This window comes from Melozone crissalis, unplaced genomic scaffold (assembly GCF_028551555.1).
Source record: "Melozone crissalis strain CALT ecotype California unplaced genomic scaffold, PUWL_Pcris_2 ptg000036l_1, whole genome shotgun sequence".
NCBI lineage: Eukaryota > Metazoa > Chordata > Aves > Passeriformes > Passerellidae > Melozone > Melozone crissalis.
Genome location: NW_026535814.1, coordinates 9,999,975 through 10,027,934, shown reverse-complemented (window position 1 = coordinate 10,027,934; position 27,960 = coordinate 9,999,975). Strand labels below are relative to the sequence as shown.

General features: G+C 38.8%; 1 protein-coding gene across 1 annotated transcript; it reads left to right on the top strand.

The window, feature by feature from the left end:
* The first annotated feature begins 97 nt into the window (after positions 1–97).
* OSMR (oncostatin M receptor) lies at positions 98–27,353 on the top strand. The gene is made up of 19 exons (XM_054283436.1): positions 98–179; positions 2,891–2,991; positions 3,402–3,498; positions 7,793–7,950; positions 9,430–9,589; positions 11,127–11,399; positions 11,985–12,111; positions 13,370–13,527; positions 15,518–15,654; positions 16,928–17,081; positions 17,607–17,683; positions 18,095–18,317; positions 18,856–19,038; positions 20,173–20,274; positions 20,715–20,894; positions 22,518–22,682; positions 23,873–23,951; positions 24,242–24,314; positions 25,302–27,353. The coding sequence occupies exons 3-19, from the start codon at positions 3,426–3,428 to the stop codon at positions 25,755–25,757; spliced, it is 2,778 nt and encodes a 925-aa protein (XP_054139411.1). The 5' UTR covers positions 98–179; positions 2,891–2,991; positions 3,402–3,425; the 3' UTR covers positions 25,758–27,353.
* The last annotated feature ends 607 nt before the right edge of the window (positions 27,354–27,960 follow it).

The following is a 27,960-nucleotide window of genomic DNA, read 5'->3' as shown; positions in this document are numbered from 1 at the left end:
AGTAAATAATGAGAATTTCTTTTTAATTTCATGCATGGCATCACAAAAACTTTGGCTTGGACAAGACTTTGGGGATCGTGTAATCAGCCTTTAGCTCTGAAGGAGAGATCACCTACCTGGAGATGTTTATTTAAAATATTCACAGACCACCTACTTAAGGAAATTTAATTTTCTCAAAGGTAATTTACTCCTGTGCTGCCTCCACTTCTTGAGTGACTCCTCTTTAATTGTGTTTAATCTGAACAATTCCTGTTGCTGCTGAATATTATTTCAATTGTTGTCAGCTCTCCAAAATAATTCTGTTCTATTTAAGTATCTATCAGTGCTGATTAATTTCAGGGTAGGCAGGGGAATCCCAAATCCCTCTATATCAGTTTTGTCACATCCCAGGTTACATTTTTCCAACAGGACAATTATAATTAGACTATGAAGTTATGATTTAAAAAAACCAAAAAACAAAAAACAAACAAAAAAAAAAACCCAAAAAAAGAAAAAAAACAACTAGTGTTTTAGCCTGCAACCTGACAAAACCAAACAAGTCTGCTTTATATCCCCCAGAGATTTTGAGTTTTTATAAGAATAGAAAGAATATACACTAAAGATGAAAGATTTGTTACTCAGCTAGCTTCTGTAGTCCTGGCAGATCATTTGGTGCCAAATTGACTTCAACTTGCTACTCATCATCTCGCCTTTTCTGGCTACCTGTCTTCATTCCCTTTGTTGTTCTATTTGCACTTTTGGCAAGGATGTTATTAATCTATTACCATAATTTTGCTGTTGTTACTTTTTTTTATTAAATTGGTAATGTATTTTGTAGAACTGGAGCCAAGACACAGACTTATAAATGATGATTTTATAAAAGTACTTAATTATTGATAATACAGTATAAGTGCTTGACATTTGTTGGTGGTAATTATTATGTGTGATTAATTTGTTAGTCACAGGCAGATGTTTCTGAATAAAGAGGATTTAATTGAAAATACTGCTCTTATATTAAGGACCCTATTTCTTTCTTCTCAACTAGTATAATTTATTTTAAATTACTTAATATTCTCTTTTGTTAGAGAATTCTAAGACTTTTCTCATGAAAACCAGTTTGTTACCTACAATTGCACATATTACCACAATTTATTTATTATGCACTGTTACACTAGATTACCAACATACTGAATAGTGACAACCATTGTCAGTATCAAATAGTGACAATATGATTGTATTTTGGTAATCACTTATTATATTACACTATAGCAGCATAAGGCTTTTGCATCTAGGCTGTGCCACTAGTGAACTGGTGGTGTAAATGAATTGGTGTAAATGATTAGCTGTTAGTTAAACTAGGCTCAGTTTCATCACAATAGTTGAGAATCATTCTTAAGAGCATTAAAAAGTTTGGATTTATTTTCCAAATAGGAAGTAACTTAAACAAGTATTCTAATATGTATATATTCCACAGTACCTTCCCACTGTTTTTAATGTTGGATTTAAATGATTCTTAACCAATGGTGCAAAGTCCATGTGTCCAACCCCAAAGATATTTACAAAATTAGGAGTCTTGCAGGGCCAGATTTTCGTCATGCTGATATAATTAAGCCAGGAGATATGCTGCAGAGAGTTGCGTCCTTTGACTTTGAAAACAGATTTAGTTTCATGTTTTTCCTGAGGAGAGAGAGAGGGGAAAGAGGTTTGTAAGATTTGGCTTTGTATCTTAATATAATTTCATACTACTTTGAAAAACAGCAATCTCCTGAGGGAGTTCCCAGAAGTTTTAACATGATCTGCCTGGGAAAAGTTTTTTTGTGTCATTTACTTACCACTCTTTTCTCTATATTGTCTTGTTTATTCCAGGCAATACAGAACCAATTATTCTCACTTTTAGGTGCTAAACAACCTTGGAAAATCTAAAAAAAAAAAAAATTTCCCTAAATCGGTTTTTGGAATAATCTAATAGTTGCATGTGAATTTAGCCTTACTTCTCAAAAATATTTAAATTCTTCATACATGGTGATCTTAGTGTTACCTAAATTCTTCTGAGGATATTTGTTTAGCGGCAGGAAAGGCTGCAGAAACTTATGCATTAGGCAAGACAACACACAGCTGGTAAATATAGGGGCCTGCATGTGAAGCATTTGACCTCACAAGGAGAAGTTTGGGCACACTGCAGCAAGGGTGCTTGTTGTGTGCATTGAGCCCTGGGTTGCAATGCTGCATGCAGGGCTGTTCTACAGCATTCACGTGACCATTAGAAACACATTTAAAAAAAAAATCGGAAGTCTTTCTTTTTATCCTTTGGAGGAATTCAGAGCTTCTCAAAACCATGTAAATTAATTAAACTTATTAGACTTAAGACTCTGCAGCTCTGAGGCATTAAATCAGAAGTTTTCTGCTAGAAATAAATTCCATAGTGAATTCCTGGCCTTTCTGAAATCTGTAAATGTTCTGTTCTTAGCTTTAGTGGGGACAGGTCATTTTGGTTATCTCCTGCTAAGCAGTTGCAGTGTCTGTTATGGAAGTAGTGATAGAAGACTATCAGTATTCTGCACAGCTTCAGAAATGTAAAATGTACAAGCTTTGCGTTAAAGATAGCTGTATCCATTGTCCTGTTCCTGTTGTTTGTACTCCTTGTACCCTCTGTGCCTGAGAGCTTTAAGCATTCTGCAGCCTGATGTTTAGCTTTCCCTTCAGCATGGAGGAGTTTGCAAGCGACTCATGTCCTCTGAAATCTAACGTACAATCAGTCCTTCAGAACTGGGCTGTGCAAGTCCAAGAGTTTTATCCTGGCACAGCATGAGTGTCAAAGCTGTAAATGGAATGCAAAATAGAGCTGTGTGTTTCATGAGATGACAATCCATCTGGGAATGGAACTTGCTAAGACTTGATATGTGTGTTTCAGCTCCAGCCTAACTAAAGCCCTCCGTGTATCGTGTCCTGGGTGCTGACAGAGGAGTCTGCTGGATTCATCAGTCAGGCTGTTGGTGGGGCAGAAATCACAAGGTATTTTTCACCTTTAATACTCTTTTCCCCTTGTTAGGATGGATATCTTCTTGTGCAGGAAGAAAGCCAAAATACATTAGGACAAACTTCTACTTCAATATTTATTTGAAATAAGTGGATAAAAAACTTTAAAGATATTGTGTGATTTATTTGTTTAGACTCAATTGAACTTTTTGAGTATAATGCTACTTTTCTGTAACTAGGTCTGAAAAACAAGAGGTTTACTTTTTTCATTCCTTATCTTTCTTTGTGCATTCTTCCTGAATTTCTCTTAAGCTTCCTGGAGTCTGTGTGATTGGGTTTTTATTTATTCATTCTTAAATATAGTAATATTATCTGGACTATTGTTTGGCATGTTGCATTTCCCCTGAAAGAAACAAATAAATAAAAACGTTTTCTTTGCTGTTAAGTCTTATGCAGGAAAAGGTAGACAGATGATGAATCACTTCATGATTCTGGCAGTACTGCTCCCCCTGAGGACGTGCCACACTACATACTCACAGCAAGGTAAATTTCTGAATGTTTGATTTTTTTGAAATCAATCTGCAGCAACTGAAGCTTTCAACTTGCTGATTTGTAAATCTCTGATCAAGCAACATGTCACACATTTAATCAAATTATTCTCTTTGGTAGGATAATGAAGCAACTTTCATTATTACCTTTTGTAACCCTGTTATGCAAAATTACCTGTTGAATCAACAACTTGCAATGATGTGAAGCCAAAGTGTATTTATTTATTTTCTTCTTCTCTTTCTCCTATGATCTGTGATCTTCAAATAATTTATTTCCTCTTTGACAACTCCTATGGTTTTTTTATTTCTTTCCTTTTTTTGTCTCATCTCTGAAAACTTTAGCATTTCTGTTGGCTGTTTTCTGATTGTGCCACAAGATTCCAGGACCAGATTTTTATTTTTTATGCTTTGCATACTTATCCAATACAAATACAAAAAGAAAATATGCATATTTGAAGGGGGAAAACTTGAATATAATGATAACTTTTCAAAAGGCTGTATCTTTTAAGGTAAAAAATACTTATTGTGTACTTCCTGCTAGCAATAGCATTTGGGTATGTCTCCATAAGAAAAAAGAAAATTCTTAATTTTCACCTTTTCACCTTTCTGGGACCACCACTAAGAAGGCAGACCTTACCAGGCTCTAGACTGCTTTATGGAAATTTTATTGCCTTTTTTTAAGTTGGTGAAGAAGGAAGAGAGATGTTTGGGGTTTTAAAAATATATTTATTATCATACTGAAGGGGTAATATATCTCTTTCAGACATTTTGTCTCTTCAGCCTTGAAATTCACCACTCATCCAAGTCTCAGTTTTGAGACCTATTACTAGGGCTCCTAGAATGGCAAAACTTTGTAATGCAGGCAAGTCCAAACAGCTCCTTCATTACAGTAGCTTGGTCACTTGTTTTCACATGTAATTTTTCAGGAGTAAAATTAGTGTCTGTTGTTAATCATAACTATTCACATAGTCTTGAGTTTTCTTGCAAGTTAAAACAAGTCTTAAGATACTTTGATCATCTAATTTTGCTAGGAGATAATATTGTAACTGTAAATACTGCAAAATACTTCCACATGTTAAAACTACACTACAAAGTTCTTTAATACCTACATTGTAAGTTTGTGATCATCAACATTTTGGATATATCCTTAACTGTATTGTTTCTTCTATTTTTTAGTACTGTGTATAAGCTCCAACTGATGATTTAGACTGTCTTATGCCAGATTTTGAAGAAAAAAAAATAGGGTGGGGTATGAAGTGATATGTTGTCTGCCTGAAGAGAGTTAGTGGAGGGACACTTGTACAGATGGAGAAAAAACAGAATCTAATAAGACCTTAGCAGTTCTTTTATCAAGCTAAGTAAGTGTGGCAGGTGGAAGTATTCTTTATGGCAAGAAAAGGGATGATATTTTCATTTGGACAAAAAGAAACAGATGCAGAGAAGAGATGCACGCTCATCATCAATGCAATAGGCATAATAGTGACTCTTGCAATTAGATTTTGCTAGGAAAGAAAAGCAGAAAGAGGATAGGGAAATTCAGAAGATATGCAGAATTTTATTTTAATGGTGTATCCTGAAGAAAAAAGGGGTTTCTGCCAGCTGTCTGGCTTTTCTTTCAGGTATATTTATTTTCTTTCCCTGGGCTCTTACTTTGTGCCATTGAATTTAATTGAGAGACTAGCAGGGTCCTTTCTTTTCCTTTCCCCAGTTCCTTTCTTTCTCTGTTGCCTGAGCAGCACAGACAGAAAAACCAGTAGACAACAACAAGGCCCAGAGTTCTAGATCAGTATGTGAAATGAGATCCCCCAAGAAGTTTGGTACACGGTGCTTCAGGTAAACGGATGGTGAATGTACCAGTAAGGTTGATCAGAATACTGGAGACAGATAACATTACAGTCAGTTCTTAAGCATAAGTTGGATTTTAACTGTGTTTATCTTGTTTTGAGGGTATAAGTCTGAAAATGTGGGAAAATTAAGTGTGTTTTGTCCTATCTTCCCAAAATAAAGTGATACTCCACTTCCACAGTTAAGTTTATGAATCACCGTCATGTTTTGGTTGTTCTGGCTCCTTGCCTAGTCACTTGTTGGCAGTGAAGCTAATAAAAATATTTCTTTTTTCTGGTAAAAGCTAAAATTGATGCTTTGTCATCATTCAGTGAAATTTACCTCCAAGCTTTCCACCTTGTTTATTCAATTTCAGACAGTAATTGTCATAGGTACTGGGTTTCCTTATGGCTGTATGAAACTGACGCCCATCATTTTTCAAAGGCAGCTGTGAAGCAGCAGATATACATTTTATGGACGGTGTCGTTACCAAAAAGGAAATTTTGTTTCTGCATTTGAAATATTTTGCACTTACCTTGCAGAGACACTAAGGGTGTCAATTCTGCTTTCACATAAATTTATGTCTTAATCATTTCCTGGTAATTATGTATTAACAGTGAGACTTTACAGAAGGTGTGTTGCATATATTTCTTTCTCCAAAACACTTGAAGAGACCACAGTTCTAGTTCTACAACCATGTTTTTGAACAGTTAAACTTGGTTTCTTCTCCAAGCTTATCTGAAGATGCTTTCTCTGGATGGAGAGCATATGGTTTTCATTTTGCTCTGACTTTTAGTACCCTTGAAAATGGAGTAGGTTAAAAATATCCCAGTAGAGTTTTTGGATGATTTGCTAAAAGAGAATCCTTTCTTCCAGCAGTTTTAATAACTTTATACTTTCTTTCCTCCATTTATTCTTTAAATATAGTCTGGGCTTATATAAACAACAAAGTTGTGTCAGTGTCTGTCTTCTCATAATAAAGAAGTACACATATAAAGTTTTATTTCCTTCCTTTGATTGACCAGAGATTGTAAAAACTTCTTTTCTTGAGCCTTCCATTCCCTTTTCCTAATGTAAAAATCCCTGTGTCAGAAAACTGCTGCACAGAGGTTAGAGTAATGCAGATACTCGAGGATAAATTGCAGAATGATTTGGATACATGCTGGCTACCAGAAGCATCTATCAAAATGTAGATTCTCAGTGTAAATCTCCTGAATGCTTGTGTTTCTGCTAGTGATACATGGTGAAAGTTTCAGGTAGTTCCGTGGGCGAAGTGTCTCTGGGAAACAGGAATCGAGGTGGCGGTTTTGTGAAAGGGGGCTGTTGAGGGCACTCAATCCTTTGTGTCCCTGATGATTCTGGCTGTAGTGTGGCAGGAATGCACAGAATGAGTTATATTTTATTAAAAAAAGGTGTAGCTATTTTTGTGTCTCTTTTCTGTGTCTTGGTTAGGATAACCATTCTGACCTTGTCCTTTTATAACAAGCAGAAGCACCTTGGAAAGCATCTGTGGCAAAATTCAGTCGTTTCAGCTCCCTGGTTTCATTAACAACCAGATCAAATTTTGGGGGTTTATGTTTGTGTAGTTTTCAGGAAGTAGAGAAATGACAAATCAGTGAGTGCTATATTTAAGCTCTTCCAACAGTTAGGGTTTTTAGGGAGGGGTCACAAAGGAATAATCTAAAAAGAGGAACCACTTACAGGGTTATTGGTAGTTTTCCACAGAACAATCTTGCGGGGCCTTTTATTTCCCAACACCAAAAGGGACTTCAGTCTGACTTCTAAACTTTGCTTTATCATGTCATGGTCTGGAATTAAATCCAGACCGAGAGAAGTGTGTACAAGTTCCATTAGAACTAAGTGTGTAATTCCAGTAGAAGAATCCACAGCCATGACCTAAGCTCTGTGTAGAGCAATTAGGAATGCACTTAATACTAGGCTATGATCTAAGCTAGCTACTGGAGGGAAACCCTTATCCTATTCTGTTAAAATAACAAGTTTTGCGTGAACTCCTTTAGTCTGTATTAAGTCAGAGATCAAAACAGCCCAGCATTTCTGCCCTAATGATATGAAGGCTTGCTGGGGTTTGGGATTTTTTGAGATTTAGTCCTTCTTAATACGTTATGTTGTTCCTCTTCCTAAGATTATGATGAAGGGATGGGTCTGTATTCCCATAAAACAGCTAGCAAATTGACAGTGTAAAGAAATTAAACAGCATACCAAATACCATGGTGGAGAGTTATTGAATAAATTCAGGAAACTCATTTTAGCCTGCTGCATTTTTGCCTTAAGAAGAAGAAATATATTTTCTTTTGTCATCATCAGCATAGGTCCTGATCACTTTCATTTTTTTCTTTCAGAACCATCTGATGTGGAACGTAGCTTGCCTCTAACCACTCTTTTTTCAGATCTGCTTTGTAACTTAGCTAGACAGTAATATTTTTGTGCCCTTTTTCTGCCCCTAGAATCTGATGTGTTTCCAGTAACGTACCTTAATGTTTCCAAGGATTTGGATCTTCAGCGGCTGCTGGTGGAATGGGATGTTGTCAAGTCAGCTCATGATGCTGAGCTGGCAATATCTTTTGAGATACAAGTTCGTCGAACCAATGAAGTTGTGTGGACAGTAAGTGTACTTAGAAAAGAAGTGTATTGTCATTTACAATGATGTAAGATGTAGTCATGTCTCTTTGTAAAGTTCCTCTCCTGATGGTTTTCCTTAGCATCTGAACCAGCAACATTTTGTGAAGAGGAGATCACCCAAATAATAGGCTTAGGCCTGTTCTGGATGTTTTTCTGCTTGTGACTTCTGTATGGGAACAGTCTCCAAGGAAAATTTAGAACTTAGTTAAACTGAAAAACTGCACTAGCCTTTTTAGAGTTGCTATTTGTCAGAAAGTACATAAAATGGACAAAGGCTTATTTTTCTGAAATCAGGGATAAATAAAATAGGCATTGTTATAAATCACAGCTTACTTCAATCACCCTAGCTGGTGGTGTTTTGTCTCTGAATTTGAAGAACCACATCTCCACTACTAAATGAGCTCTATGCAGTTCTTAAGATTTTTACCACTTTGATATGCTGGATAGGATTTTTAGCCCAATGAGTAGATCTAACCCTGAAGTCAGTAACTGGGGCCATAATAGCTACAAACTTCAGTTTTGGGTTTTTTGAAGTGTCCTTCACCAAATTCTTATTAACTTGTTGGAAGGAAGTAGAAGTGTTTCAAATCCAAGAATTTGTTGTGTTATTCATAATAAACATGACAAGTTACTTTGGATGTCACTACCATATAGGAATGTATTTGCTTCTGTGTTTTTCTGAAGTATGTGTACCAATAAATAAGCTCTGTGAGTCTGTTCATACCAAAGTGTGGACAGCCTATATAACTTCTAGAGCAGTGGTGACATTCCTCAGGGCTGTAACTGAGAAATTAAATTTTGAACTGATGGCAGAGTTTTTCTCAGAGCAGTGGTAATGTGAAAGTGCAGGTGTTGCCAATGGAAAGCAATACTGGAGAGAAGTTCTCTGCTGCTCAGTGTGAGTCGGGGCTTTGGCACAAGTCATACACAGCTCTATATGCTGAGAATGCTGAGAATCTATCATTCTGCTAAAACATGTAGAATGATAGAATGTCATAGGTTGGAAAAACTCTATGAGGTCATTGAGTCCAGCTGTTAACCCAGCCCTACCAAGTCCACATAAAATCACATCTCTAAATGCTGAGTCTGCACATCTTTTAAATGACACTAGGGATGGTGATTCCACCACAGGGATATGTAATCCAGAGCATTAGGATGCATTTGTAGTCAGCATCTTATGTAATAGGGGACACAAATAACCTACAGAGAGTCTCTGAGAGCAAATCCATGTCATGAGAAGCAGGGTCTCACTCCCAAATATGTCAGCACATCAGTCACTCCACTATTGCTAGCACAGATCTGTAAGCAGTTGATTGTTGCCTAGTTACTTAGTGTGAGATCACATGTAACTAGTAGAGTTTCAGACATTCTTTTTCAATAGCATTTTTCTCCTTTCCCACTGCTTTTGGTTTTTCACGTTGCTGTGTTTTCAATACTTTCCCTTACGGCTTTTTGTTTGTAGGAGTTTCAGAATGTCACACTCGATAAATTGGGAAAGCCTCTTCATTGGACATGGGATTCAAACATACCTTTGGAGTGTATGTCACATGCTGTGAGGATCAGAAGCAAGGCAGAAATATCAAAAATCTGGAGTCAGTGGAGTTTGTGGGAGACTCTCCCAGGTATGCAAAACAAGACTTTGTAATATTGGGGTTTTTTTCAAGTATAAAGCTAGTTTTAATTCACCAGTGAATGTAACCATGGAGGACAGTTCAGGAGAGATGGCATCACATCAAGAATCCATTTTCTCTGAGTACTAACCAGTTCCTTATATTTTGCCAGCAATAATAGAAGTGCTTCAGGCATTGCTATAATTTGCAGACTATCTTCCTAAGCTAGTAGACCAAAAGTTTTAGAGCTTTTCTTTTACTCACACATTAAAACAATGTAGTAGATGAAGTGACATGGGATCTTGGATAGGCGCATCCCTGGCCTAGACTCAGGGAAAGGAGGAGTAGCACATAGCTAGGGGCTGCATGATCTGATGAATGGGTGGCTTTTGTCTGGGCTTCATAGCTTGAACTGGTATTACAGAAGCAGAGAGAAATGAGCAAGTCAGCTCCTTATTTCACTTGGAAGGAATGTCTTGTGAATTATATGAGAATAAACAGGGAGTAAACCAATAATGTAATTAATGACATCACAAAATTTATCTTTTTTTTTGGATTACCATGTCTTACTAGAGCAGTTTTGTTTCCAGAGAATCTTCTTTATACAACATATGTAACTACTTTAGAAAACATGAATGTAGTAATTTTATAATGAAACACTCAACGGTGTTTAGAGCAGCAAGGGTTTTTAAATATTGGAGACATCATGTCTCCAACAGAAGAGGCATTGCAGGTGTTCATACTTGGATTGTGGCACTCGTTTCCGTGCTGTTATATAATGGGCAGTAAGATGCAAGACTTTTTTGTCCCACAACCTCCTCAGTCTTGAAGACTTTATTTTTTTCAGTTGCAAGTGGATGCGGTTCAAAAATACTATTTCCTGGTCGCAAACTAATGCCACATTACAGACCTGATTTAGAGCTCTCTGAAAGATAGTAACTCTAGATGTCATCAGGTTTTTGGATCAGATTCTTGAGAGTAGATTTTACTGTGCAATATGTGTAAAAAACTGTGAGTCACTTAAATTCCATTAACTTTCCCATCCAGCAAGCAGTCCAACATAGAAAGCTATGGGAATCTCATTCCAAGTTGATTATCCCCTTGATGTGATTCAGTCAATGTTGGCTCCTCTTAGCTGTGCTCTGCAGGAGCATCAAACCATCACATGATGTTTTTGTAAACCCCTGTTACAAGTCTTCAAGAGCAGGTGGTTTGAATGTAAGCAACAGCCTGTGCATAGGAGCAGGAGGTGGTGTTCCTTTGTAAAGAGAATTCTTGACAGAACACTTTTGTTTTTCTCTTAAGTGAAAAGAAGTAAAACAGATTTAGTCTCTTAGGTAATTTGTTGGACTATATTACATGTTTATAAGTTTAAGAAAAAGGTGTTATTACATGTGAAATTCTTCTTTGTATTCAGAAGAATACTAAATATAAGTCTGAATGGATAATACAGCATTAGCAATTTCTTGTGTAAATGCTTAATTTTGTGCTCTGGCTGAAGGCTGATGCCTTGAGCATATTTCAAATTATTTTTTTTTTTAATTTGCAGGCCTGGACACTTCAAACAGAAGTAGGCCACAAATCTTTCCAAAAGAAAAAGTCTTAGCAGAAGGCTCTAATATCACTCTTTGCTGCATCGGAGGGAAAGGTCGAACCATTAAGGAATTCTCTGTATACCCAACTGTTGATGTTGTCAAGCGCACAAAGAATCAAGTCAGACTTCTCACTGTGGGAAATCTGTCACATGACAAAGGGTCTAACATTCATGTCTACTGCTCTGATGAGCATAAGGGGTCACGTGAAGCAGCTTTCTTTGTGGGTAGTAAGTAATTACATTGTTACAGTTTTATTTTCCTCTTGTTATTAACTCAAGAATGGCTGTAGAAAAAAATGGACAAGGAAAAAATCTTGCTGCAAGTTGTCATGCTCTTGTCATGTCTGGCTGAACTCCATCTGACTAGAGATCTGTAAACTTATATAGAGGAGGCAGGAAAGAGTAGCATTAAATTAATTAACCTTATGACAGGTGGTTGATTCATAAATACACCCATCCATTTAGGAGTTCAGCTTCATTGTCTGTGTGTGTGTGGTAAAAACAGCACAGCCTCCCTTTTGAAGGCCAATAGCAATTTTTAAAGATAGAAAAGAATACAGATTGAATACATGAATGAATGAGTATTAAAAAGGATTATGTAGTGTAAAAGTGTTGATTGCTATTGACTCTTGGTGTTATCCTGACCATCTCTGCAGCAGGCTATTGAATAAGTGTAATTTCAGTAATAACATCTATAGTAAACCAGACTTTGTAATAACCATTATTTCTAGCTTGTTAATGTATTAAAAAGGTTGATGAGTTTTGCCTTGACTGCCATGATGTTGTTGTTTTTTGATTATTTCATCTGACAAGAACCACCTGATACACCTAAAAATTTTTCCTGCCAAACCCAAGACATGAAAAGAATAACATGTACTTGGAGAAAAGAAGAGACCTATCTCTATGGAAGGAATTCACCACAATACACCTTGTCTAAAACGTAAGTTATTGTTATTGTCATTGTTATATTAATTCTGATCTGTGCTGTACCAGTTACTTTCCTTCTTTCCCTTAGAATCTGTGGATTTGTCCATGTAATTAGCTGCTTGCCTTTTTCCACCTCACTGATCACTTCTTTAACAAAGCTTGAGCAGTGCAGAACTGCTCTGATTCAGACTAACTATAACAAAGTTGGCAGTCCTTTAGATCAAGTTCTGCCTGATAAAGCTTATTCTAACCATTCTTTTAGTTAATATGTTTGGATATTGTTCAATAGGCATGAAGACACCCTGAATTCAGGATGTAGTTAACTTAAAAGTATAACTTAATTATTGGGTAGCACATAAAACAAACAGATAACTAGGATCTCATCAGCGGGTAGGCTGAGTATTAGTGTGCTCATGATCCATTGACACTAATTCTGACTCAAACTTAGCACTCTGCCTGTTTGTTTTCCTTTCTCCCTAGTTGTTTTCCTTTAGGATTTTAGAGCTTTACTTGCTGATGTTATCCTTCTTGAGTCCTTGAGCCACTGACAATCCAATCTCAAATGTCCTCCTTGTGTCTATAATTTCTGTAGTTTCAGCTGGCTTGTTTACTTAATAAAAAATCTGCAGACTTTCTCAAGGCTCTTTCTTAGCAGCCTGAGTCAAGGCTACACAGCTGTGGCATATCAGACACGGCCCTTACATGAGGAGAGAGGCTTTACAGCAAGGCCTGCAGAGAAAGGGTAACTCATAAAACAGGACAGGTCATAACCACAACAAACGTTCATCAAAAGATCTCAGCAGAAAACAGGACAGCATTGCACATACCTTCCTGTTCTCTGCATCACTCACTTCCATTAAGATACTGTGATGCTGTAGGCAGCATTCTGATTTAAAAATGGAAGGTCAGAAGATGCACTTCAAGATGCAGTTGAAATTACAACTTCATTTAAAAGCTTGGTGATAAACATGTAAATTATTTACGTCTTTGCAAGTAAGTCTCTGATTTAGACTATCCATAAGGAAATTTCTAAAAGCAATGTAGCTGTATCTTAAAAAGACAAACCTGGATTTCAAAGGAAATGTTTGTATTCATCATACATCAAGCTAAGATAAAGAAGTGGGTGTCTTCTTATGTAAGACCCCTCAGCTTTATTTTTTATGATGCTGTATTCTAATTGGACATCAGAAAATTCCAAGATCTGTGTTGATTGTATATTATGGACAACATCTTTCTTTGCCCTGCCTCCAGCCTCTCACTTTCTTTGATAGGTCATCCCAGAAAATGGCTCTGTGTGAAGCAAGTTGTCCTGAGCAGTGCTCATGCTCTTGGGATATAGGCCAGCAGCAGATCTGGAATGTCACAGTGACTGTGGAAAACCCACTGGGAAAGAAATCTGCCACTGATGTTTTTGATGTAAAACACAGAGGTAAGGGGTTTTTTCTGTGCCTTTGTTTAGGGCTTTTTGTTGCTCCTTCTGAGCTTGATACTTCTGTGTCTCGATTTAAAGTGTTGAAGTCCTTGATTTTTATCTTCACAGTTTAATTACTTATCTGTCCCTGTGCTACAGTTACCTGCTCTCTCTTCAGTTTCATCTTTGGGAAGTTGTGTAAATGGTAGAAAGCAGCTTTACTCCGAAGGTCAGATTTGGTTATTGGAATGACCCCTTAATGTTTTGAAATCTGCTGCTTTGCTGAAGCTGGTTAATGGAAGAGAAAGAAAATGATGCAAGGATATAAAATGGGGAGTTTAAGCAAAATATATGTGTAGGTTACTTGGGAATTGGTATGATACAAGATGTTATACATGTGTAAGAGCTATTTCTGGGGAAAAAATGATGGTGCTAATCTGCTCTTGGTGCTAATATGGGACAGTAACCTCCACTGTGCTACTGTAAGGGAGGAAGAGGTTCATTGGTGACAAAAACCATGTTATTCTCTGAGAAGTATCTAATGGCCGTGACTCCTTGTTCCCTAGTAGTTGCGTCCTTTATCTCAGTGTGTTCTGGGTCCCATAAGTTCCTTCCTACTCTTGCCTCAAAACAACTAGGTGTTTCTTCAGTCTCCAGCAGTATTTCCAGTTCTCCTTGAGTCCTCTTCAGTGTTCCCCAGGTCCTGGGGCTGCCTTACCTGTTTGAGGACGCAGGAGGCATCATGTGCTTCGTGCAGCTCAGAAGCTGACAGGACAGTGGCCTAGAGGGCTGTTGGTGTAACTGCTGCACCCTGGCACTGCTTCCTTCCTCAGAGGCATTGCTGACAGTTTTGCAAGCCATGCTTTGTTATGTGAAGGAACTTATGTTAAATGTCTGTGTTAGATTTGTCCCAAAGAGGCATGACAATTCTAAAATTTGATTATCTGATTGTTTGGAAGTGGAAGAAACAGGTCAAGAAAGTAGAGGAGTAAACTGACAGATTTTACAGAGACAACACAATGTCATAAACTCAGTTTTCATGGGAAGTCAGGCTAGAATAGTTTACATTCAATGTGCTAAGTACATTAAAATTTATTAAAATATTCTTTTTCCAGTCGTAGTGATAGTTGCAAGTTAAAGAAATTGTGTATAATGTGTATGATGAGTTTTAAATAGTGATTCCTGTCAAATCCTTCATGTTTTTTCTGATCCTGCAAATATTTACATTAGAATTTTCCTTCCTTAAAGGATGACAGTAAGTAAAGAAAAATGTAAATCCATTGCTTCTAATTTTGCATGTGGTAGTTTAAACCTTCTATATCAAATGCAAACTCTTTTGATTATGAAAGTCCTCAAATTGTATTTCATGGACTAGTGTAATTCAATCACGTAATTTGTGAAGTTTTAGGATAAATGGCCAAAGCTGTAAGCATATCCCTCACCTGCATTGCCATGACCTCACAATGCATTGCTTCCTCACTATTATACTGATAATACGGGAGAGTTTGAGATTTACTTCACTTGCTGAATAATCTTACACAGCAGTAAAGGATCTCAGGAATCTTTTGGAAGAAGTAGCACTGGCACTGTTTACCAGAGTGTAACTACTGACAGGAGTCTGTGTTGGGGTTGTGAATAAAATTTCTGTTGAAGAGGCCCAATTCTGGGGTGTAGGAATGTGTCAAATGTTACCATGTTACATCAGGAGCTTCTGCCAGGCCCTGAGGGAGAGGATTTTGATCGTTTGCAATAAATGTCTCTCTTCCTTTTGTCCATGATGTTTTAAAACATTTCTAAGTCAGTACAAGGGGATTTTTAAACCTTGTGTAACATTTACTTACATTTACATTCTGAAATGAAGTTTTACAATTTATGTGTGTTTCTTCTAAATTAGAAGAAAAAAAATCTGTGTTTTTTATTTGCTTTTACTACTCAGCTAAAATATCTTAATATACTATTGCATGTATTTTATGTTTTTCAAGAACTAACTCAGATTTTCCATTGGCAGTGTATCCCACTGCACCTTTTCAGGTTTGGGGAGATTGCACAGATACAGAAATGACATTACACTGGAATTACAAAAACACTGAAATTGAACTCTTTTGTCAGACTGAAGTGGTCCAACCTGATGGCAAAGTAGAACTGGTATGAAACCTGAATTTCCTAAACAAAAACATAGTCAGAGTCTTTTTAATGTGATTAAAAAATAATTCCCCAGCAACACAAATACACTGTAAGTCTTGTGAGTGTGTCGATGTGTCTATTTTCTGGATTTGTTTGCTTCCCAAGTTCAACACTGATTATGCAGTCCATGTGGGCAGCCACTGTTGGCTCTGATTCACACTCCAAGCAGTGCCTGTACCCTGTCAGAAGTATGTATGACTGGTCTGACTGTGTTTCTCAGTGCTCTGCTGAATGGGTTCTGAGATTTGTTGAAGCTAGTGAAAACACTGAAGGGCCTAATAATTCTGAAGTTGTATAATGTAATTATACAATTTATATATATATATAACGTAATTGATATACATTAGCTGCTGGTAGTCTTGATTTGTTTTTGTTGCTCATGTTATTTCACACTCACCAGAGCAGCATTGAGGGCTTCTTTTGTATCAGTCCAAGCTTTTTCTGTGTGCTGTTGACTGTAGTTAATTGCAGAGAATCTGGTTTCTAGTGATGGAATCTTCCCTTCCTCTTCAAGCTTCTTGAAGATTATTCAACTAGATTCCTTATCTTTTTCCACAAATGGTGAGCTTGATGGACTCTTTGCCTGTTTACTGTCGCCTCTCTGTAGCTGTTTTCTTAGAAGGCAGCTTGCCTCTAGCACATTAGAATGGCACAGTGCAGATCACAGTCAAAAAGCCACAGATCACAGTCAAGCTGTGTTCTCTCCTGATTGTAGCTGTCAGATCAAGTGACTGCTGCAGTTGGCCATTGCAGGAGACAGTTTTGAGGAGAGGCTTAAAAGTATGCTGGCCTTTTGGCTCCTACCCGAACTCACTCTGTCTCTTATGAGAGAGTGAGGTAAAGGCTGGGAAAAAGACATGGAGGGAGAGGGTGGCTGCAGATTGCTCTGCATAGATCTGGAACAGCATCCTACTTTTATATGAGGTAGTAGCCCAAGACTCTATGAGGCCACAATTTCAGTAAATTCCCTCCTGGATGTAAAAAGTACTCATGTGGAGGGTTCTGAGTGACTCAGACAGTTATACAGAGGTGGCTTCCAGCCCTCTTTTTGAATCTCCCACTGTTTTGATCTTGTGCATTATTTGCCTTTTTTTGATTGCTGTTCCATGACTGTCTTTCCCAAGTGGCCCTTAACTGGCTCTTGCAGGGTCTAGAGGAGGAGCTGTTTTCCCAGAGAAGAGCACCTTGCTGAGGACGCTGCTATCTGTGCCTGTTGTGTCTTTGTGTTTTGCAGCACAACAGCTCCGTGGCGGACTCTCGGCGCGTCACGGTGCGCGGGCTGCGGCCGCACACGGAGTACACGGCCAGGGTGCACTGTGGGGCGGCCAGGCACTTCTGGATGTGGAGTGAGTGGAGCCAACCCCTGACCACCAGAACAAAGGAAGGAAGTATGTCCAACCTCTTGAGAAACAGAGTTTGTGGGATGTTCCTTGCTTGCACCTCTCTTTGCTGTTTTTTTGTTACTCTTCCACTGTTAGCTAAAGCAGAGGCCTGTCACATGCATAACAGAAACACACTAAGCAAACTCCAAGAAGATGACTTCTTAATTAATTTTCAGCCTACCTGCTTGTCTCAGATATTCGCTGCAGTGCAGGCAGTGGGAAATCCAGTTGAGTGGGAAGATGGACAGACTGAGTTACAGTGCCCTGTGAGGCCTGGAGGAATGGTGCAGAGGTGGGAACAAGAGTCTGGTGACTGCAAACAAAGATTTCCTAGGGAAATCAAGCAGAATTTAATTCAGAAAAAGGAATAAAGGGAAAAAGATGTTAAAGGATAGTGTTTGGGAAAGACCCAGGAGTGATGGGAAAAGAAGGTGTTGTGAGTGGAATTTCTTGAAATGAGAGGAAGCAGTTAAACTGCCTTTCCTTTCCACAGGATAGTATTCTCATTTTATTTTGCTATATTGATTGCAGCTCCATCAGGGGAACTGGACATATGGAGAGAAATTACACCAGTTCTTGGGGGACGAAATGTGACCTTGTTCTGGAAGGTGAGACATCCCTACAGAAATAAAAACAAAGCCCTTCATAAAGGGGTTGGAAATTTCTCCCATGATTTGTGTGCAGCTGATAGCAATTCAGTATGGAAATGTCTTTTACAAATCTAAAACAGATTGTATATAAAATATCTCAGAACACACGTAGCTATGATGGTGTGCTATCCTGGAATTTCAGACATACAATTCTGTTTTTCTAAGCATTAGAGCAAGTCAGATCCCATAACCAAGGCTTCTGCATTTCCATTTTGACAAGTATGTATGAATGCATGGAAACAAATGTTTATATTCTTACAGAAATAAAACATCCTGTTAGTTATTTAAAATTCTGAATGATCCTCTCATGTTTTTTCAGCAAAACTTACTAAGTTATTGTTCTCTTCCTCCATAACTTTTTTTTCTCAGCAAACACCAAGTTTTCAAGCAAATGGAGAAGTTATTTCATATGAAGTGACCTGGGAAAAAATAGAAGATGGCTCTCAGCCTGAAAGCATTTCCTTTTCTTCAGTCTACAATAGCACAAGGATTTTCCTTGATAACCATTCCTACAGAATCAGTGTCATGGCAAAGAACAATGTTAATTTTTCACTTCCTTCAATATTGATCATCTCTAGAGCTACAGATAATAGTAGGGGTATTTTCAGTTATAATTATATTACTAGAGTTTTGTTTCTACATGTTTTGAGTGAAGACATAATTTATCATCTTGGGCAACAAATTTACCTTACCTCTTAACTCACACTACTGCTGTCTGAAAATTACAGCTGTATGTTTTCCTACGGAGTGGCAGCTGTATGTTTATTAAGCTTAAATGCGGAGAATGTCTCCACAGAGCAAAATACATTTGTCCTAAAACTAGGGCCTCAGACCTGCAGTGGGTGCCTTGGTGGTGCTGCCAGTGCCAGTGTGATTGGCCTCTTGTGGCGCTCTGACTCTAAGTTTCTGCAGCTCATGTTTTTTTGTGAATATGTAGTAACAATTGCTGGATGGTTTCTGAGCTGTCAGCTTTCAGCTTGTGAAGGACCCCTTATGTCATTTAGCAAAGGAATGCAACTGTTTTATTGTTGTTTTCAACTGGTTAGTGTAGGAACTGTATTGATCTTCATTTATGAGTCTGAAGTGTCATTCAGGACAATAACAAGAGCTTCTGTTTTGTTCATTCCTAGGCACTGAAGAGCTTAAGGAAGGACAGGTTAATGGTACAGATGATGGCATTTTTCTGTCCTGGGAGCCCAGAAGTATATATGACAGTTACATTATTGATTGGTGTAACTTTCCCAGGTTGCAGCCTTGTGATTTGCAGTGGAAGAGATTTGGACCCAACATTTCCAGTGCTGTGATCATCTCAGGTAAAAGCCAAATAAAGATTCTTTCTGACTGTGCAGCAGTTCTTCAAGTTGTGGGCAAACAAATAATTTTTTAATATTTTGAATATTGAATTCCATGCTGTGTCAGTATAATTCTTCAAAGGCATGTGACATCATGATTTTTCTACCAAAATAATTAGACACCACAAATTTACCAGCACCATTAAGCCTTGGAAGGCAGCATACTGTATTAGAAAAATCAACACAGTTGACAAAACCTCTTCTGAGTGCTTCTTGAAAGAGGATGGTGAGGTTAATGAAGCATTGAAAATAATTTAGCAGTAGAGATGCAGAAGGGAGCTCTAGCCTAGCTGTGACATGGATCAGGAGTTTAGACTCAGGCTGTTTAAACACGGTGTAGTGAGAGGTTTGGTGCTGTCAGTGTGCCATAAATTATGTGTCTCAGCACGAGTCCTTAATTACAGGATCCGTTGCATGTTTTTTATCCTGGTTGTGGCCAGTAGACCTAAATCCTTCCTGTCTGTGTGAAAGTTTCGCTGATATGGTTCCACAGCTGCAAGAATTTAGCTTTCCTGGTGTCTCTCAAGCTGAGACCTCGCTTTGGAATGAAACCCATTTGAACAAAATTTGATTGAACACACATAAATTTGCAATAAAGGAACTGCACCTCAATTCACACAAATGTACAGAAACCTGCAGGTAATGAAGGGGACTGTGGTAACACAAGGGAAGAGTATTGTCAAATTCTTCAGTGGTTTGTACTTGCTTAATGTGAATGGGAGTGGATGTCAGTGAGGAGAACAAGAAATCCTGATAATGTTCCAAAACAAAACCTTTGCCTGTGCCAGAAACGTAAATTAAGTTTTCTTTTTGGTGCATTTGGAGTTTATTGTTCAGTCACCTTGAATACTGCATAGGAAAAAAAAATATATATAAACCTCTCTCCCAATTCTCTCTTGCCAACAGAATAAATGTGTTTAATTCATGTGATGCACACCAAGAATTGGTTTGCCCTCTGTCTCCTTCAGTTGCTTTAATAGCACCATAGCACTCAGAGAAGGTGTCTAATAGGTTATTCACCTTGGTAGGAAGCAATTAAAGAAAAGTAACATTGAAAGACAAACCATAGACTATTTTTGTTCAACTGTTTCCTAGCTGCTTTTGTGCCGGGGGTGAGATATAAATTCCACATCTATGGATCTGTTGCTAATAGAGCCTCCTTACTGGAAAAGAAGATTGGTTATCTTAAGGAGCTGCGTAAGTTGGCAACATATTTGGGGTTTATGCATTTGCTAAATTGATTTGTCACAAATAGAATAATTGCCTCCTCCTACAGCTAGATAAAATTGGAGGTTTTGTGTTCTTTCTGTATCTTTAGTGAGGCATTTAAAGCTTCTATATCAACATACAGGTCCTACATGGAGGATACTTGGCTAGTGCAGTGACCAGGTAGAGTCCATGTATATTAGGAGAGCTGAACAAAGCTGTGATTATCAGTTATTGCTTCATGTGTTATGTGGATGCATGAAAGCTCTGTGAAGCTGACATTTTTGCAGAGAACTCTGGCTTTGTTCAGCTTTTAAATACAAGAAAGATGTAAACATAAAAACCACATGGGAGTGTGGATTTTACAAGTTATAAGAGAAAACAGTCTTGAAGAATAATTGCAAGTTTAACTCAAATTTCCTTTCTTCCAGCTCCTCATCTTGACCCTATTGTGAGAAAAGTTGATCTGACTTACAATTCAGTAACCCTGTCTTGGGATTCTTATCTCACAAATGAGTCAGATCCTGGTTTTGTAAGAGGCTACCATGTTTATGTGTCACCAATACAAGGGAACTGCAATTTGAAAGGATCAAAAAAGCACATTCTTTCAGGTAACTGAGCTCTCTGCTACAGAAGGTTCTGTGATTGATGCAGGTGGCAGAACCTTCTGTTGGTATTGCCGCATCTTAGAAAGTTCACATTTAGGCAGTCTGGCTTGCTCATTCAGCTGTCTCTAGATTTCAATACTTGTTGCTTTTGGTTCCTCTCTGTGCTTGAGGTGCTGGTAGGCAGAAGTGATTCCTGGCTTTAGAATGATTTACAACCCACATCCTGTTGTCCATGATTCCTTTTTAGCTCCGGAAAAGACTTTGGTGCTATAGGAGAAGATCTGCCTCTTGTGAATTCTGGATGAATGTTGAAAAACATCTGTTTGTGGTCTAATTGGATAGAAGTCATGGGCATGTTGGTCTTATTAGGATTTGGGTTATTTTAGAAACACAGGGGATACAATTTGTTTCCTTCAAAGTTGGAGCACTGTATAAATTCCCCATGTAAATTTTTTTTTAGTGGAAGTATCTGTATGTGTACTCTACAGTGGAGTTCCTTCAGCAGAACTGAGCTGTGAAGTGGCACAAAGCCACAAATTTGTCTCAGACCTTTCCATTATAATTTTCAGATGCTTCCGACACATTAAAAGAATTTTTAATTTTTTTTCTATGCCTCTTCTTCTGCTTGGATCATGCCCTGTGTTCTGCTGATTAGACTAGTGCCAGGATGAAAAGTAGTTTGAGCTGAGGGAGGCTTATGTAGCAGTTCTTGTCAGAACTGAACTAACCATATAAGTACCATAATTGTGTAAGTAATCCCAGTTACACTTTAAAAAGTTTAATCAAAGATTTTCTGCTTCACTGCTTCTGTTAGCAGACAAGGGGTGTGACTGAAAACAGCAGAAATAAGCTAACGCTTTTCTCCCTGGGGTTTGGGAGTTGCACAGTAGAGAGGCAAAAGAGCTCTTTTTTCAGGCAGAGGTTTCTTGCTTTTGATTGTCTTCAAAGAAATTGACATAAACTTAAGGGCTAAAGAATTCTGGTAAGAAAAAAAGAAATGGCAAAACTCAAATAATTCTGGTACAATGCTCAAGGAAAAAGATATTAAAATAAACAAGGTTCAGTCTTTGACAACAAGTTGTTAAGTGTCTGCCAGAGGAGGGCAATGCTGTGGCCAGTCCAGTTAGAGGGGATGTGAGTCCAGCCCAGTGGCAGTGAGTCAGGATGCATCATCCTTCCCGGAGGAAAGCCTGCAAATTACAAAGAAGGCGGATTGCAAATGTTTTGTTATTTCAGTTAACTGGTTTTGTAATATTTTGTGGACAACTTATTGCAGCCTTTGAGTACCTAACAGGGGGCTTATAGAAAAGTCAGAGAGGGACTTCTTACCAGGGCCTGTACTGATGGGACAAGTGGTAATGGTTTTAAACCAAAAGAGTGTAGGTTTAGATTAGCTATCAGGAGAGGATTTACTGTGAGGGTAGTGAGGCTCTGGAACAGGTTGCCCAGAGAAGCTGTGGATGTCTGGAAGTGTTCAAGGCCACGCGGGATGGGGCTGAGTAACCTGGTCTAGTGGAAGGTGTCCCTGTCCACGGAAGAGGAGAGGGAACTAGGTGATCCTTAGAGTCCCTTCTAACCCAGAGCATTCTGTGATCCAGTGATTCTATGTGATCTGTTTTCTTTTAGATGAATCAGAACTATGTAAATACACAATTGAAAACCCAGAAGAAAAGAGATACACCGTGAAACACCTGATGCCAAACACAAAATACAAAATAGTGGTTAAAGCATTTACAGGTGGAGGAGAGACTCCCATTGTTAACTTTAGATACATAGATACACCATATAACTGTGAGTACTGGCTGTGAGTAATATCCCCTGGCAGAAGGATGGGATGATTTAAAATGTTGTTATAATCTTCCTTCTTAAGGGAAAGCATTTAATTCAATGCAACATTCACTTAAGAAAGAATCCAACTGAGAAATGATACGAGCATATCAACATGGCATTTTGATACTTCTAAGTAGAAAGGATTTTTTCTAAATTTTAAAATGAGCCTAATTTACATCTTTATTTAAGTCTTATATCCTTCTGGGAAATAGCTCAATATATGCACATTTGCATACCTAGTGAGTCCTGTTTGTTAGAACTCATTGAAGAATTGTATTTAGATTTAACTGTTTTTCTAATATAGGGAAAAACCTACACACTTGTGTGCAAACAGGTAATTCCTGTATGGACTCTTGAATTTCTAATGTTGATTCTTACTCTCATCAGTCTTTAAAACTTTTGCCAAGTTCACTCCTTCGTAAGTCAGTACAGAAGCGTTGTTGGCATGGGCACAGTAGTTTGCTAACTGGGCAGATTTGATCACCAAAGCAGAAGAGGAAATCACTTGCCCAAAACTTTTTCCCTTGAAAACACCAGTCAGCATGCTTGTGAAACTTAGGGTCCAGACTAGAGATGCCTGGTTTTGAAAAACTTGTTAGGTTTGGAGATGAAGGGGAAGGGCAGCCTCAGCTGTTCATGAACAGCATAGCCTGAGGCTGTCTTCCAGCTCCGAGGAAATACTGAGATCCCTGTATCAGCATAAATCCTAGGAAACTTGAACACTTGTGTAGTGCTTTTCTTGCTATAGACAGTCCAAAATGGAAGTACAGATGTTGTTCGTGTCTCACAGTAAAAATCTGTCTTCTTTGCAGGTCTGGAAGAAAACCTGAAACAATACTTAAGTGAGGTTATCATTGCCTTACTTTTGAAAATTAGTCTTACAGCTAAGGTGCCAATATGAGGGCAAATAAAAAGAAATCTAGTTATAATTCCATTCTGGTAAAGGGAGTCAAGGTCTAAAGGCTTACAGAGTTATCCCAGAAACTCCAGCCAAGCTACCTTGCAACCGTGGAGCACACAGTTTTACTGCTGAGTTAGTGGTAGGCATCCCATGCAGACTTGATGTTATTTTTGCCCCAGAAACTGAAACTAAATTGAATTTAACATGTGAGAAGTTAAAACCTAAATTTTAAAGTATTTTTCTTCCACAGCAAACATGCTGTACTTTATATTCCTGCTAGTGATAGTTCCAACCCTAGTAGCAGCTATTTGCCACTGGAAGATGAAGTGGTAAGTTGTAATGCATGTTTCTGTTGTATATTATTAATATAGAGAATATTACTAATCTAATTCACAAACCACTGCTGCAGCTTGTTGCTTCCAGCCCATTGCAAGGCCTCGTTCATTTCTTCCTTTGGCTGTCTGATTCTGTGGATGTTTAAAGTACTCGGCTTGTGGTGTTTCTGAGACACTGGTCATCTGCTGCTGTGCCTCTACACATCTGCGGGTGGCTTCTGCTGGTTGAGTGTGTGCTTTTATAGGAGAACAAAAATTCATTTGCTTTGGTCTCTCACTTCCAGGGTGAAGGAGTGGTGCTGTCCTGTAATACCTAGTCCTAACAAGAGCAAAGTGCTGTCATTCAAAGAGTTTAAGGTAAGATCACTGAAAATCTGGAGTTTTTAATTTGTACATTCTTTGCTTAGGAGATTTAAAAAAAAATTATTCATGTGTTGACTGCATTTAAAAATTAACTTCTTGTCAGTTTTTGTGTTGACTACATTTAATCATTATACACAAATTAACAGAGTTTAATATTACCATTTAGTGGAAAACTCTCCTTTTGACATCTATGTGACTCTGCAGTGACCAGCTTATATTTCAGTCTGTTGCTGCAAAAAGAAAATAAAGAATAAATGAAATCTTTTGATCAGCAGGTGATTCCTCCAGTGTTACTGTTCAAACCCCTGCACTGTCTGAACTCAGAGCGGCCCAGAGGGTCCTGGGCTTCCCTGCAGCCCGGGGCTGTGTCTGCCCCGGTGCCCTCGGGAGGACCCCGCGGGGCTGTGCAGTGGCCCTGGGAGGATGCTGGGGGTTCTGCCAGGCACTGCCAGGCCTGGCTGGGAGCACAGGATTGGCAAAAGGCCTTCAGCTGCTTCAGTAGCCCTTTTGAACTGGGAGCTGCTGCTTCTGTGCCGACTGCAGGGGGGTCCAAAGCCTTTGCCCTGCACAGGTGGAGCTGCTGGTGTTCTCTGAGCAGCAGCCTGAGAGCGAGGAGTGAGGTACACCTAACAGCCGCTGCTGCTGTCTTCCAGTTGCTTCTGCCTCAAACTACAGCCAGCACACATCAAACACTTGGCAAAGTCTTTAGAGTAGAGGGATGTGGTTCCTTCCTCAAATACAGTTGTCATGAGTTTACTTAAAAAAGAAGTCTCTAAATAAATAATCTGATAAATTTCACATAAAATACAGCTTCCATTGAACATCCTCTACATGAGTTTTCCTTCAAATTAATTTATTTGAGAAGGGCAAACTAAAAAACACTGTGTAGGAATATTAGAATTCTTTAAAGTGATCACTCTCTTTTCTCAATTCTGGGCTTCTTTCATTGAGTCATTTTTTTGTTTAATGGTTCTCTCGCAGATGGATTCTGAGAAAGTGCTGAAGATAAATGACTGCCTTCCTGACATGCTAGCCGTGGACAGTAATGCTGACGCTCATAAGTTGCATCCTGTTACCTGGAGCCCGGTATCTTCAACACCAACTGAAGATAACACTGATGGTCACAATTCTTCATGGATTTACTCTAGTGAAAATGTAGCAAGGGACTTTCCACACACATCTACACCTCAAACTCATACTTGTTTTGAGAATTTTGCTTATTCTTCTCCACTTGAGGCTGAATCTGATCCCTACCAAATACTAGAGACACTGGAAGTAGGCCAGACAAACCAGGCAGTGGTGCTGTACCAACCACAATGCTACATAGATATTTTTCATGAGGATGCAGCCTCAACCACCAGAGAAACAGGTGAGAGAAAGAACAGTCTGAAATACATCTCCCAAACAGATGTGTGCTGGCTGGGGGGGAGGCTTTGATGTTCTGTCCTCCAGTGAGTCCATCCAGTGTTTGGCTGCACACTATAAATGAGAATTTCTAAAGCCACAACTTATTGTGATTAGGGCTCTCACAAGCCCACATGCCTGACTTCCATTAATAGCAAAGGCAAAGCTGTTGTTCCTGGACCAGTTTTGAGCACTGATTTGCACAGGAGTCGTGTGTGTTATGGTTCCATTACAACTTACGGGCATTAGATGAGATTTATAGGCTGGTTTGTGGCTTGTGTTATGCAGCACGTTACATCACAGCAATCTGTCACAGGCTGATGCAGAGAACTGCTTTATTTTGCAGAGATTAAACTATTCATAAAGTAGAGGAGCAAATGAAACAAGGGGGAAGGTTGTGCTGCTCAAGGAGTGTATTTCTCTTGCAGTGTTCTGTGTACTCTGGCCACCCCAGCCAGTGGGTACAGCTGGGCATGGAGCATTACCCAGTCATTTTGGGGGCTGGGCTGTATTTTCTGTCTCTCCAACAATGTAAGGAATCATTGTAGAAGCATTACCTGCACACAGTGTGGCTCATTCCTAGAAGATTTGAAGGAACTTTGACTTCCCGAGGAGTGCTTCCCAGAGCACCCAAATCCACTAATCATCCTTTTATTTCACTTGTGTCCTAGCTACACATGATGTGTGAAAGGGCACAGAAAACAGATTTTCTTATGGAAGACCCTTGCTTCCTTTTCTTGTAAGGGTATTGTATGGAAGACCTTTCTTTCCTTTTCTTCCTTCTTTTCTGGGGCTCCTCACACTTCTGCCTTCTCTGCCTAAAGACCCTTTAAAATCATCTTAACTATACATTGAAGAGATGTAGGGAGTTAGGTGGAAAGGAGTTGGTTTTCCAGAAGGACAGAGGTAGTACCACATGGCAAGGTCTCTGCTGGTGCACATGAGCTGAACTTTTGGCATTGACCCCTGCACTTCCATAGCAAGCCCCAACCAACCAAGCAACCAGACATGGCTGGTGTATGAATTCCATTTGTGAAGGACATCATATTCAGGCTGCATACATCTAGATCTCCCAACAGTACTTTTGCATTTGTTAAAAAAACAAAACCAAAAAAATTTTTATTGTAACACTCAGAATCCTTACAGTAGATAGCAGTGAATTTGGCCTTTCATTTTGATTTCAGGAAATTGTACATTTGTAGTGAAGCAGCAGAGTTGGAATTGTAGCTCAAAGTCTTGTCATATTTACCTCAGTGCACAAGGAACCCTTTGGTTTTACCCCCTTATGCTGTTTGGAATCTGTCACAAAGTGGTGGTTTCAACTTAAGAGCGCAGGATAAGCAACTCTCAAAGGTGAAACAAATGAAGGGTTTGACAATTTGATGTTCAGCCTGTTTGCTAAAATGCAATTACTTACCTTCCCTGTGTTTAAGTAGCTGATCACACTCCTAGAAACCAAGCCAGCTGCAGACCAAGTGAGTTCTGAAACTGAAGGGTGTCTAGTTTTTATACTGTTGCTTACAGATAATTGTTGTAATGTCACAAGCTGTGTTGCAACTGGAAAAGAAGTAAGGCCTTGCACAGCCTGTGGGCTGAGACAAGCACTGCCTGCAAACAGAGGAGAAGGAAAAGGGGATGTACAAAGAACAGACGTGGTTGGAGGTGTTCAGGCCGCACTGTGCCATGTCCATCCATGTGCTGTGCACAGGTGCAGGTGGCCCACAGGCCTGAGAGGTAGAGAAGAGTTTTCAGCATGGTCCTTCCTTCCAGCCTCCAGCAGCCAAGTAAGGGAACACGGCCGGGCACATTCTGCTGAAGGGCAAGAGAACAGGGAGGGTGAGGGAGAAGGCTGATTTGATAGATACATCACAGGGAAACTTCCTCCCTTTATCTTAGCCTTTTCTTTGAGTAGAAATGCATGTGAAAGCTTGATACCACAGTATCTTTACAGCTTGGAACACTTGCTTCTCCAGAATGCTTCATCACACTGTATGTACTTGCGTAGCTTAAAAGCCTTACTGTTGGAAAAAAGTCCAGTAAATGTAAGGGAGCTGCTTTGTCACAACCAATATAAAACTGAGCTGTACATTTCAGAAAAAGGTGTATTTATTCTAAAATGTTGAAAAGGTATCCTAATCAAGTATGTACTAAGGCATTCAGATATAGATGTCAGTCAAAGAAATCAGTGTATCATACAAAGCATTTCAAATTTTGACATTGCTGCAGTTCCTCCTGG